Source organism: Sinocyclocheilus anshuiensis, unplaced genomic scaffold (genome assembly GCF_001515605.1).
Source record: "Sinocyclocheilus anshuiensis isolate Anshui unplaced genomic scaffold, SAMN03320099.WGS_v1.1 scaffold25, whole genome shotgun sequence".
NCBI lineage: Eukaryota > Metazoa > Chordata > Actinopteri > Cypriniformes > Cyprinidae > Sinocyclocheilus > Sinocyclocheilus anshuiensis.
Genome location: NW_015536477.1, coordinates 407,926 through 421,122, shown reverse-complemented (window position 1 = coordinate 421,122; position 13,197 = coordinate 407,926). Strand labels below are relative to the sequence as shown.

The 13,197-nt window shown below is 36.1% G+C and overlaps 2 protein-coding genes across 3 annotated transcripts in view; one reads left to right on the top strand and one right to left on the bottom strand.

Annotated features, from left to right (window-relative positions):
• rnf145b (ring finger protein 145b) overlaps positions 1-5,087 on the bottom strand; it is a 30,795-nt gene extending 25,708 nt beyond the window's left edge. The window contains exons 1-2 of one of the 2 annotated variants that reach the window (XM_016451111.1): positions 5,029-5,087; positions 3,088-3,305 (exon numbers count right to left, since the gene is read on the bottom strand). In XM_016451111.1, coding sequence (XP_016306597.1) covers positions 3,088-3,271 — 184 coding nt within the window. In that variant the 5' untranslated portion in view covers positions 3,272-3,305; positions 5,029-5,087. Of the gene's footprint in view, positions 1-3,087; positions 3,306-4,889 lie in introns of both variants that reach the window. The other variant, XM_016451031.1, reaches the window with a different exon arrangement.
• A 1,605-nt stretch (positions 5,088-6,692) lies between these two features.
• LOC107663030 (mitogen-activated protein kinase kinase kinase kinase 2-like) overlaps positions 6,693-13,197 on the top strand; it is a 22,457-nt gene continuing 15,952 nt past the window's right edge. The window contains exons 1-7 of the mRNA XM_016453207.1: positions 6,693-7,019; positions 8,967-9,024; positions 9,625-9,715; positions 9,806-9,870; positions 10,215-10,270; positions 12,236-12,283; positions 12,446-12,525. Of these exons, the coding sequence (XP_016308693.1) occupies positions 6,927-7,019; positions 8,967-9,024; positions 9,625-9,715; positions 9,806-9,870; positions 10,215-10,270; positions 12,236-12,283; positions 12,446-12,525 (491 nt within the window). The 5' untranslated portion in view covers positions 6,693-6,926. The remainder of the gene's footprint in view (positions 7,020-8,966; positions 9,025-9,624; positions 9,716-9,805; positions 9,871-10,214; positions 10,271-12,235; positions 12,284-12,445; positions 12,526-13,197) is intronic.

Below are 13,197 nucleotides of genomic sequence, written 5' to 3'. Positions count from 1 at the left end.
AAGATTGGATGACCAATAATTTTCTCTTATTAAATTCGGATAAGAGAGGGATATTACTTATTGGACCAAAAGACAGTACACAGAATCTCTTGTATAACAATTTGCAACTAGATGGACGTACTGTTACTTCCTCTACAGTCAAAAATCTGGGTGTTATAATTGATTTACACAAGCTTCAGTCTGGATCCAGAACACCTGAGAAGAGATGATGCCAACCCCTCAGAGGACCTCAGATGATGCCAACCCTGAAACAACATACAGAACTACCAAAGTTTGATCGCATCATATAATAATTGCTGTTAATAGTGTTCACCGTCTGTTTGATTACGTCTTTAATTGATTACGTCTTTAATAGATGTTTCCGTACATTTCTGCCATATGTACATTAACTGACAGTCACCACTGATAAGCTACCACTAAATATTGTAGAAACTTAATTTGCTGTGAAGTTGCTTTGCAACGATTTGTATCGTGAAAAGCGCTATACAAATAAACTTGAATTGAACTGATTCAACTAATCGAATATTCGAAAATTGTGACCCATCCCTAAAATGTAGTTGAAAAATAAAATCTTCCAGCATAATCTTGGTTAAAACAAGTAGATTTAATGCTATTTCAGTTGAATTTCTACCCTGCGCATTCCTCACATGCACACAGCACACTTACTGCAGGGCTATTGAGGCCACACACCCTACATGCACTGTGCATTTCTCCATAACATGCACAGATCATTTCTTGAATCCTGCACACAAAATAATGTCAAAATGTCCATCTTGTTGAGTATTCACATGAATTACATAAATATTACATAAATTTATGTTTAAAACTTTCTTGTGCTGTGTGTAAGCTATTGCACAACAAAATTATACCATTGTAAAAACAAATACACTGACTGAGCAAACATTTGATGATGTTTGAGGAGAGGAGATAAAAAAACGGTCTAAAAATGACCCTACCCCCCACACAATAACCCCTAGTCACCTAAAGGGGGAATACCCCCCATTTTTTTAACTTTGCATTAGTTTGCATGCATGTCAGCTTATGACCAAACAAAATGTTGATATTTAAGTTTGTATATGATACAGTTTCTAAAAAATTCTCCAAATTTCCAATTAATTTCCATAAATTCCTGTAAAGTACCCAACTTGGAATATTTCCCAAATTCCCTAGATTATGTTACCATGGAAAGTTTCCGGAAATAAACCGGAACTTTTCCACCCCTTTGCAACCCTAATTACAAAAGTAATATTTCTGTCTTAGAAATATTATTACTATTATTATTATTATTAAGTCCCCCTCAGAATCTCAGACAGCAGAGATTCAGTCAGTAAGAAAATACTTTGAATATGGTATATGTACTTTGACTATATGCATGTGTGTATACATAAAACAAAAATGTACTATAATAACTTTGCATTACCATAACAATTATATTTCTATTCCAGTTTGTTGTTTAAATATAAACATGTAAACTGTGGATGTCATATCTTTTTTTCATGATTCATTTATTCAAACCTACATTAAATATTTAAGAACATGTTAAATGACACTTTCTAGGGTTTATTTTACTAGCTGATCATCAAGTTTATGGACACTGAATGTCTTTCCTGAGGTAAATGTGATGTTGCATGACACACTGCTCACAAGCTGTTTCACTGACGTCTTTCCACGATTGAAACACTGATTGAGCAATTACATGAAACCGGAGACATTTCAGTGAGTAAGTTGTACTGCTTCTTTCAGCAGACCTTCTGATGCTCATTCATGTTCATTTCATGCACTAACTGGTAGTAGTAGTAGTAATTATTATTGCCAAGTCAGTTACATAAAAATAAAAACCAAGCAAACACAAAAATACGTGTAGTAACTGGTAGTAAAGAGGACTGTTGAGGATCGCTTGTACTGAGGCACAGAAATTTGTCACGCTATGCTGAAAAGCACCACAACAGTATTTACCATTTGAATTTTAAAATAAAACTACCAGAATTTAAAAGCTATCAGAAGCAACAAAGCACAAAGCTTACTGCGATTTATTAGATGGGATGTGTGCTACAAATTATGTTTTATTAAGTTTTGTTCATCAACTGAAAACAGCACAGATTGAATCTTGGGATTTAGGAATTGGTATCGGTTCATCAAAATGAGAATTGATTCAAATATTTCATCCCAGCCCTACAAGGTATTGTGTCACCTTATACTTTCGTGACAAGTTGACAACATTACCCAGGGTGCATCTCATGAGGTTGGCTGAGAGAAGCCCATAGTGCAGAGCTGGACTCTTTATTCTGTCTATAAAGAATAAGAGTGATCGAACTCTTTCCATATCATTTACATTTGCACAGCTTTTCTCTGTTTCCATGTTTTCTTTGACACAAACAAAACAGGCATTGTGACCCAGAATGAGCCTTAATTACAGCTTGCAGTTCTATGGTTTAATTACGGGTTTAATGGTTAACAACCTTGACTGTTCCCATCATAAAAATCTTCCCAACTCCTGACTCTGTGTTTCCACTGACTGGTCCATTACAAAAGGACTCCAGCCAGAGTGCAAACACTAGCACTTTGCTTTTCTTCAACAGAGAGCACAGACAGCCAAAAGAACCAGAACACACACAAAAGATGTTATTGCGTGTGGAACATCACCATGACCACCACAAATTGAAACTAGCCATGAAGATACACTTTAATATTGCATGTTTTACATTTGGTTAAGAAAATATAAGTGCGACTTGGCCACACAACATTTGCCAGTGTTGCAGCTATGGTATTATGGGTGGTATCTTACTGGGTCAAGTCAAAAAAGCCCACCCTTAAGTCTAGATAAGAGACTAGACAGCCTTAACTTTGTTGTCCATTTTATCATTGACCAGTTAAAAGCCTGATCAGTCCCCCCAAAAAAAGTAGTAACACACCATCGTTCATGCTTTCCCCCATCATTAAAGGGTTAGTTCACCCTTTATCCCTTTTATGCCCAAAGCTAAGAAACCTAAGACTTCAAGGAGTTCTTTCGAAGAGCATTTCCAGTTCAATGTCATTCAGTGGTTGTTGTATAGACAAGGAGTAATTGCTTGTTGTGTTTGGACATACCGACATAATGCAGGTACAGGGCAATATATTTGTACTGGAAGACAGGGTTATTGTTGAGACTGCTCCTCTGGATCTTCTGGAAGAAGGAGCTGACGTCCCAGCGGTACAGCACATCCAGCAGCATGATGCTGGGGATCCGTAGACCCACGTTCAGCACCGCCTCCACACGCGCCTTCATCGCCATGACCAGCAGGGCACCGAAAAGGCCTCAACCTCAACTGAGAGAGAGAAACATGATTTCAAGCAGAGAATAACAGAGCAGTCCTATTGAAATGACACATAGCTTTGTAGCCTTTGAGGAAATAAATCATGAGACACACTCAGACAAGATAAGTTTATATTTGACCAAATAAAATTAATTAGCATAATAATAATAATAATAATAATGTGCATACATACATAGACTTATGTATAGACTCTTCTGCTCATCATGGCTGCATTTATTTGATCAGAAATACAGAAAAAAACTTTAATATTGTGAAATATTATTACAAATTAAAATAATGGATTTCTATATAAATATACTTTAAAATATGCAAAGCTGAATTTTCTGCATCATTACTCCAGTCTTCAGTGTCACATGATCATTCTAATATGCTAATTTATTATCAATATTGGAAACAGTTTTGCTGCTTAATATTTTTTTTTTGGAACCTGTGATACTTTTTTCAGGATTCTTTGATTAATAAAAAGTTAAAAAGAACAGCATTTATTCAAAATAGAAATATTTTGTAACAATATACACAAGTTTGGGGTTAGTATTTTTTTTTCTTTCTTTTGAAATTAATTATTTTAATCAGCAAGGTTGTTAAATTGATAAAAAGTGATAATAAAGACTTATATTGTTGGAAAAGATTACTGCCTTGGAACTTTTAGTTGAGTACACATTTTATATATTTTATAAAAAGTTTTTTGTTGAGTATTTGAAATGTTTATTTGCTAACAAATACAAATAATAATACAAAAATATGATATTATCTCCAAACAAAATCATAATACATCTCTAAAACCATAATAATACTCTATCTTTACGAAACCATGAGAATACGAAGGTACTTTTCGGAAGTGTAAGAACGACACACCTACTTCTCTTCTTACCACCGGACGGAAAAAACCACTACACTTACATAACCATACTGCTTTCTTCAACAATACAGTCAAATAATTGTGCTGTGACGAGAATATAGTGCTGTATTTCTCATATTTAAACTCACGTGGATAAGTTATGGTCATGCCTGTCGTGTTAATCGTGTTTGAACTCTAGTAACCCCGACACATCAACAGTCACACAGTTAAAAAAAAAAGAAAAACAGGACTGAGAAAACTTGAAAATATAAACCTTTTACAGACATAAATATTATAACGTTAGGATAAGTTATGGGCATGCCTGTCGTGTTAATCGTGTTTGAACTCTAGTAACCCCGACACATCAACAGTCACACAGTTAAAAAAAAGAAAAACAGGACTGAGAAAAATTGAAAATATAAACCTTTTACAGACATAAATATTATAACGTTAGGACGACAGAACACAAGTTTAAACGTGAACCAGAACAATAACGGTTGCCTTTCATTGGCTGCGAGGAGTTTGTGCTGACTAAAGTATATCGTCTTAATACTAATAATCCATTAAAGTTTATATTTAACTGCTTTAGAGGTCTTAAAACACAATGTTTTTGAGGTAAATGTGTTAAATACGTAGAGTTCAATTGTTTTTATCTGCCCAGCTAACAGTAGCATTACAGAACTGTGTCCGTTATTCCCTTACAAACGCTTCGATAATTATAATAAAAATAGACTTACATATTGGTTAATCACTTCACGCTGTTAGATTTCGTCTTAGGCTGCGTCTCTGGGTGAATATAAACCATTTTTAACTCAGACGTCTCGACGTTATGGTCAAATTGAAAGCAGAAGAGACGGAGCAACTAAATTCACTTACTCCATCAGACAGCCATTACACACACCGTTTGAGTGTGCACTGCGCATGCGCATTTTTTGAATACCGGAGATTGGCCGCTAGATGGCGCTTGTCTCACATAAATTCTACTATGGCGAAGGCTTGGTTATAATGAATGAATAGTTTTATTGACAACTGAAGTAGAAATGAGACACGCAGTTACTAAGGAGAGAGTGGATGGGTTCGAGGACCGAATTCGGATCTGAGCCTTCGCGGAAGCTTCAAGGTGAATGCAGAGCACCCCAGTTCCACCTCTATGCATTAGACTAGGTCATGAATATTAATGATCATGTTGACGTTCTACGTAATCTTTCTGAAGCGTTGTGACGTATTTAAAACTCATGAGCCAAATATTCGTAAATTTGCTTTCTCGACATATAGCCTAGAAGTTGACAAGTAAATAGTGTAGTGTTCTCTTATGTGTTTTAGACTCTGCTTTTATACTTAATGCAGGACCATTACATATAGTCAGACATTTACATTACATTTACATTTAGTCGTTTAGCAGACGCTTTTGTCTAAAGCGACTTACAAATGAGGACAATGGAAGCAAGCAAAATCAACAAAAGAGCAATGATATGCAAGTGCTATAACAAGTCTCAGTTAGCTTAACGCAGTACACGTAGCAAGGTTTTTTTTTAATAATATAATAAATAAAAAGAAAACAGATAGAGTAGAAAAAGAATAGAGCAAGCTAGTGTTAGAGGCCTTTTTTGCTTTTACTAATTGTATAATAAATGAAAATAAAACAGATAGATTACAAAAAGATTAGGAAGCAAGCGTTAGTTTATTTTTTTTTTTTTTTTAAATAGGAAGGTGAATAAATAGGTGTGAATATGAAGTTCTCAAGTCACCCACAGTAATGTCTCACGAGTGTTTATATATTGTTCTGACGCCGAAGAACCTATAGATGGCACTCGCACACTGTACACTGTTTCAAACAAGACACATTGTTTAATACATGTAAAGTATTGTTAGTATATTTGTGATAAACTGTACACTGTAAAAAATGCTGGGTTAAATACAACCCAGTGCTGGGTTAAATAGGGACAAACCCAGCAATTGGGTTGTTTTGACCCAGCGGTTGGGTTACTACCCAGAAGGTTGGGTTAAACATTTAAACATTTAACCCAACCGCTGGGTCAAAACAACCCAATTGCTGGGTTTGTCCCTATTTAACCCAGCACTGGGTTGTATTTAACCCAGCATTTTTTAGAGTGTAATATTCGATATCTACTATAACTTAATATTGATGTCATATACCGCCGTATTTTGTTGTCCATTATGTTTTAAGGTCTACTAGCAATACTTAAAGGAAATTTAAGATTCGTTTCTCATTCAAAAGTCGTAAAATATTTTATGTCATATAAATAAGAAGCATGCAGTACGTTTAAGCATGCTAATATAACTGACTAAAGCCAAATAAGAAATTAAAAGTACAATAGCATGATGTGTCTTTAGTCCTCTGTATTTAATTTAAACGTTTTAATCTAAACTGTCTCAACGTAACGACATACAGGACGCGTTATGCGTTCCGTCTGAGCTAATTGTCGCTCTATATGTACACATAACAGCAAATATTTGACTGTTCCGTCGCGTTTAGCTGTTTTTTTCCCCCTCAGAGTTGCGTTGTTATTATAGACGTCCTGTCAAGCTAAAAACAGCTGAAGAACGCGTCTCTGCGCCACCCTGTTGCGCTCTTGCGAACGCGTCTAGCGTGAACGCCCCCGGAGAGAGATGCGTTTGTGTGGTCGCTGCCATGTTCACTCTAGTGCACTTGTTACGCGGATGTTGAGGAAGTGGTGGTTAGTGGCACTTGGATGAGTATCATCCGCTCTTGATTTTGCACCGTGAGAAAACGAGTCAAATGCCGCGCTGCTATGGACGCGATCGGCGTATCGCACACGGATCCGCTCGATGACTATGAGCTGATACACCGCATAGGCAGCGGGACATATGGAGATGTGTTTAAGGTAGGAAAACGACAGAAAGTATCTTAGAGAAACGATTTCCTTGAACATTTAGTGCAAGTAAAGCTCTTAGGCACTTGTGTTTGTGCGAGTGATGATGCAAAAATACTATAACCAAAGTTTCCATCCCAAAACCACAGTTACTTCAGTATAAGAGGCTTTCTGATATTGTCTGTATTGGTAAAAGGGATGAGTTGTTGTTATAATCATGCCTTGCTGGTAGCTGGTTTGCTGTTGGTCCAAATGGTCTATCAGCAAAAACACTTTCCAGCATTTGTTATAGTATATTGTATCTTTGTTATATTTGCAACAGTGTTGATTATGCTTCAGACTTGAATATTATATCCTACTTTGTAACATATTATGCATTTGCATTAACATGTTGTAGGAACTAGTATGAATGATGTGTGTACTGTCTGACCATGTTACTCTACTATGACTTCAATTTTCACACCCCATTGACTTTGATGTTCAGTAACGCCCATGTGGCTCTGGCATGTTTAACAGCCTAAAACCATGCGATGTATGCACCTTCCTCATAGAAAAAGTAACCAGGATACTAAACATGAATTTTCCTTGCAAATGGAATTTGTTCCTTTGAATGAACTGAACTGGTCATGGTGGCATACCGTGCAACAGAAATAACAGGGCGTGAAAAATATCTTTTTGCATACAAGGAAGCAAATAATAAAAAGATTCGCAAACACCGTATGCACATTTTGTCTCTTCGAAATGTTTGTGTAGAGGATCTGACGGTGACCTTGTCTGCCCTAATTGGGTGGATTGTCCATTTATATCACCCTGCCTGAACAAACATGAATCATGGCCTTGATAACGGAGAAAGACACATTACAGGATGTGATTTGGTTCAGCAGGAAAGAAAACAGGAAATGAGCACTGCTACGTTTTTTTCATCTCTACTTCACCTTTCCAGTGTCTGTTGATCCACTATTGGCTGCTGGTTACCATGGTTACAGGCAGACAGCTTCATTTTTCTGTCTTGCGTAGACCACAGAGGCACACAATGTGGTTCGTATGATGGTTTTCAGTGAAGGCAGACGGGTTTTTTTTCTTGCTGTTGTCGCTCTTTTTAAGGGAAATCCTTGTGATACAATCACAGTTCTTTCGCTGTTAAAGGGGTCATATGATGCGATTTCAATTTTTCCTTTCGCTTTGGAGTGTTACAAGCTCTTGGTGCATAAAGAAGATCTGTAAAGTTGCAAAGACTAAAGTCCAGACATGGTTTTACGTTTATGCGGCAAAAGACAGTATAAGTCATTATAATCCATAATTATGTCCCCACTGGATGCAGCGAATGCCTCGTTTATAATGGGTTTTCATGTTTTTGAGTCATCGCTCCGGCTGGACAGGGCATCACAGTATGGTAAGGGGCGTAACATTTCCGTCACACGCTTGAGGTATTCGGCCAATCATAACGCACTGGATAGCTGGCCAATCACAGCACACCTTGCTTTTCAGACCGATTTCAGACAGGCGGGGCATAGAGGAGAAACAATAATGTACAGTATGTGGAAAATAATGTGTTTTTTGAACCTTAAACCGCATAAACACATTTCATTACACCAAATACACAAAATAATGTTCTTTTTAGCAACATCATATGACCCCTTTAATATAGTATAAAGCCTTTGAAAGGTATAACTGAAACCCGTCAGACTTGAAAGAGGTAGCGTGCATTTGTGAATGTATTAAAATACTTTTTTGTGATCCAGTACAACCGCAAAAACAATGCAGAAACTTGAAGCACTGGAACTTGAAAGTGGCGTGACAATAAATTTTGTGGTGGCTTGATACAAGCGATCTTTCAAAAGAACCAGGAGGACATTTTTCATTAACTGACTGATGCAAAGGTCTGATGTCATCATGTATTGCTTATTTGCTATTAAATTCATCTGCATAAACCACCAGTTTGTTTCTCTGTCCTTATAGGCCCGTAGCATTAAGACTTCAGTCATCGCAGCTATTAAAGTGGTCAAACTGGACCATGGTAAGGTCATAAACCATTTTTAATCAAATGTTCTTATTTGCATTTTACTGATATGATGCACACTATGTATTGACCTTTTCAGTAGATGTGGTTAGAATCGGAATTCAGAATCAGAATTAGCTTTATTCGCCAAGGAAGTTAGTGTTATGTAAAGAGGCTAAAGTTAAGTCATATATCTCATAACTGAATTTTATGAGATGTGAACAAGGTTGATATTAAATATGTTCTATGCAATATTTAGTCAAAATCTTTCTTTATCTAGCAACTTTTGCCATGTTACCGTGGGTCACTAATATGTCAAAATTATATGTTACAGTAGTTCTTTGCTGTCTGAGCTTCCGAACTTCGACATATATTTAGATTTTAAATTGAAAATGATTGAGAAAGGCTTGTGGTTGCAACTTTTATGTATTTTGAATATATTCAAAGATACCCAGAATATCATATTTTATTCTGTAAATTCAGTTTGATGCTGAATTCTTCACTGCAGCATCTGAATTTTAGCTCAGTCGTTTAATCCCTGTAAATCCTGCTGTTATGTTGAGGAGAAGCAGAATCAGACAAGATTACAGACGAGACCCCTGTTTCTTTTTCTGTCAGGTGATGACATTTCAAGCATTCAACATGAGATAACCATGATGAAAGATTGCACTCACAAAAACATTGTGGCCTATTTCGGTAGCTACCTCAGGTCAGTCATGCAAGAAACTAATATTGCAGAAAGTAACAGTTTGCAGAAAACTGAAGTAAAACTAACAACAAACTTCTTCATATTGCACAGAAATAACAAGTTATGGATCTGCATGGAATTCTGTGGAGGAGGATCATTGCAGGATATTTACCATGGTACAATTCAAAGATTGACATTTATAATAATAATTAATATGATACATTATTGCATATCATTTCAGTTATTGTACATAGATGTTATAGGTCATTATTGACCCTGCAAGTAGGTAGCCAATTATTATATATCAATCTTTTTTTGTTGTTGTTTAACAATTGATTGGATAAAAAAAGCTGAGGCTGTGATGTTTATTTGTTTCAAAAGCAAGCCCTCCTATATGTTGTTTCCGTAAGAAGGGTGATGCAGATTGAAATGGTTTCTGTTGTTATTTATATTGGCTGATAGAGGATTAATGCACAAATGGTATTTTGTGAGTCTAAATGAGGTCATTGTGTTTCTGCAGTCACTGGTCCTCTGAAAGAGAGACAAATAGCTTATGTGAGCAGAGAAACACTTCAGGTGAGGATGCTTTCACATCTTACATAATGTTTCTATCACTTAATGCTGAGTTCACGCTGCACGATTTTCAAAGACGTCGCATCACTGTTGCGTTCACACTGAACGACTATCTGGGGTAGCATCCAGTTGTTGCTGTAGCCAGCCTCTAGCGGCCAGTCGATGAATTGCAGTTTAAGTCACTTCCTTGTTGGCTTCACGAGAGAGAGCGGGAGGTTGCCGCTTGCTCAAAACTAGCCTGAAAATAGCCCAATTACTTTCGAGGGGGTCCCCCAGTAACAAATCGCGTTTGGGGGGTAAAATACACATTTTTTTTGGTGGGGTTCTCCTGGTACAATTAACATTCCAGGGCCTAAATATCACGTTATTGGGGTTGCTTCAACCTGCTGACATGAAAAACAACCGGCGGCAATCGCGGATTTGGCAACACTGGTCCGCAAACTACGTTTCATATAACTCCTCCCCGAACTTCCCGCTGCCCTGTATCGTGCTCTCTCATTGGCTGTAGGTCATCGCCGATGTGTTTTTCAGTCAGAACTAATTTCACATAGCGTGATTGTCACTCGTGTGAACGAGCACCGATTTGCCTCCGATTTCAGGCATTTGTCGGCGATTTCGCAAAACCTGTCGGCGAGTGAAAAATCGGGCTAAAATCGTGCAGTGTGAACTCGGCATAAGGTTCACGAGGCAATAGGAAGGGATTTCAATTGTTATTTTTAAATTATTCTAGTCATTTTGTTGTTGTTGTTGTCTTTCCTTAAAGGGACAGTTCACCCAAAACATAGCATTCTGACATCATTTACTCACCCTCATGTTGTTCCAAACCTATATGAATTTTCTTTCTTCTGCTAAACACAAAAGAAGATATTTCGAAGAATGTCGGTAACCAAACAGTTGCTGGTCCTCACTGACTTCCATAATATGGATTAAAAAAAATACTATGGAAGTCAATGGGGACCAGAAACTGTGTGGTTACCAAACATTCTTTTTTGAGACTACAATGTTGTTTGGTTCCCATTCTTCGAAGGGAGCTAAAAGCGGCACAAACCCTGCAATGCGGTGCCAAAGGTGTACAATGTTACAACAATATAGAGCTAGAATTTTGTGGCGAGTTGTTTAGCAACAGACAGTCGATCATAAACGAAACAATGCTCCCCTCGTTAAATATTCATGTACAGTCACAGAAACTTCCACATGCTGTGTTTAGTTTCTGCATCTGAGGGACACTGTTAAAGTAAATAGCAATTGCATCAGTTATAGCGATGATAATTTGATTTACGGTGAGACATTTCTAAAAAGGGTGCATGCTCATTGCATGCTTGCTGTACTTTCCCAGCCAGTGTTATTAACTTAATTATTAATTATTTATCCAAAGTAAATCTTCAATATCACTATAATATAAAATATTAAATTATAGTAATTTAAGAAAAACTTACTTTTTTTTTTTTTTTTACTTTTAAAAAAACACTTTTTTTAAAAATCCATAATTTTCCAAATGCATTTTTCATACCGTGAATTATAATGTGTAATGTAAATACACTTTTAACATTTCAAATTATTCATTTTAGTTTTTGATGTTTTAAGTTTATAATTTAAATAAAACTTAAAACAGAATTTTAATATCAGCCATTTATTGGTTATCGCTCTTATTTGTATCAGACAAAATATAAAAGTTCAGATGTAACAGCAATAGTGGCAGATCTTTTTTCTGTATTGTAACTTAGTGCCATATAAAACTGACAAGGATGGGGTTCTATTCACCAGTTGTTGTTTGGACAGCGAATTCTTATAAACATGCAAATAAAAGTGTTAACCTTTTCAAATGTACAGTGTGAAATCTTAATACCTTTCTACCCAGGAATAATTATTAATCAGGGTTAGAAAGGTTAAAAATTACACTAGGTTAATCATTTCATATGTGTAAAGCCCATTTATGATGTATTTTTCACAATTGTTTTCTGTTTACAGGGTCTACATCATCTCCATCAAGCGGGAAAAATGCATAGAGACATAAAAGTAATTTTACAAGCCATTATTGCATATATCCATGTTGCCACATAGTGTTTGATATACATTATTAGAGTTCATCTGTATATGAGTGAGTTTCTTTATAGGACAATAATGCATGTAAGATGATACCGTGGATGTGCTCATTGTGTCCTTCTTGGTTGCCCACAGGGTGCCAACATCCTCTTGACAGAGCGAGGAGATGTCAAACTAGGTCAGTCTGGGTTTACCCCTGTCTCAGGCCCTCACATGTAAACACACTTATGCATGTATTAATTAATACACCATAAATCTCTTCAATGTGGGCTTTTGTCTCCCCTCTGTCTGTCAGCGGATTTTGGAGAGTACTTTTACTTTTACTGGAGTAATATTTTATTATACGTATCTATACTTTTACTCAAGTACTTGATTTGTGTACTTCGTCCACCACTGCTGGTGAGTCACCAAGATTGTAAACACTGCTATTTAATTACATTTTTTATTTTTACAGTACCGTTCAAAAGATTGGGATCAGTAAGACTGCACTTATTTGATTAAAAATACAGTGGAAACCATAATATAAAATATTATTACAATTTAAAATAACTTTTTTCTACTTTAATATATTTTCAAATGTAATTTATATTTATTCTAATATGCTGATTTGCTGCTCAAGAAACATCTCTTATTATTATCACAGTTGAAAATGGTTGAGCTGCTTAATATGTTTGTGTAAACAATGATATATTGTTTTCAGGATTCTTTTTTAACATTATAAATGTCTTAACTTTTGATCAATTTAATGAATTCATCTTTTCTGAATAAAAATATTAATTTCTTTAAAGGGGTGGTTCACTGCAATTTCACTTTTTTAACGTTAGTGTGTAATGTTGCTGTTTGAGCATAAACAATATCTGCAAAGTTATGAAGCTGAAAGTTCAATG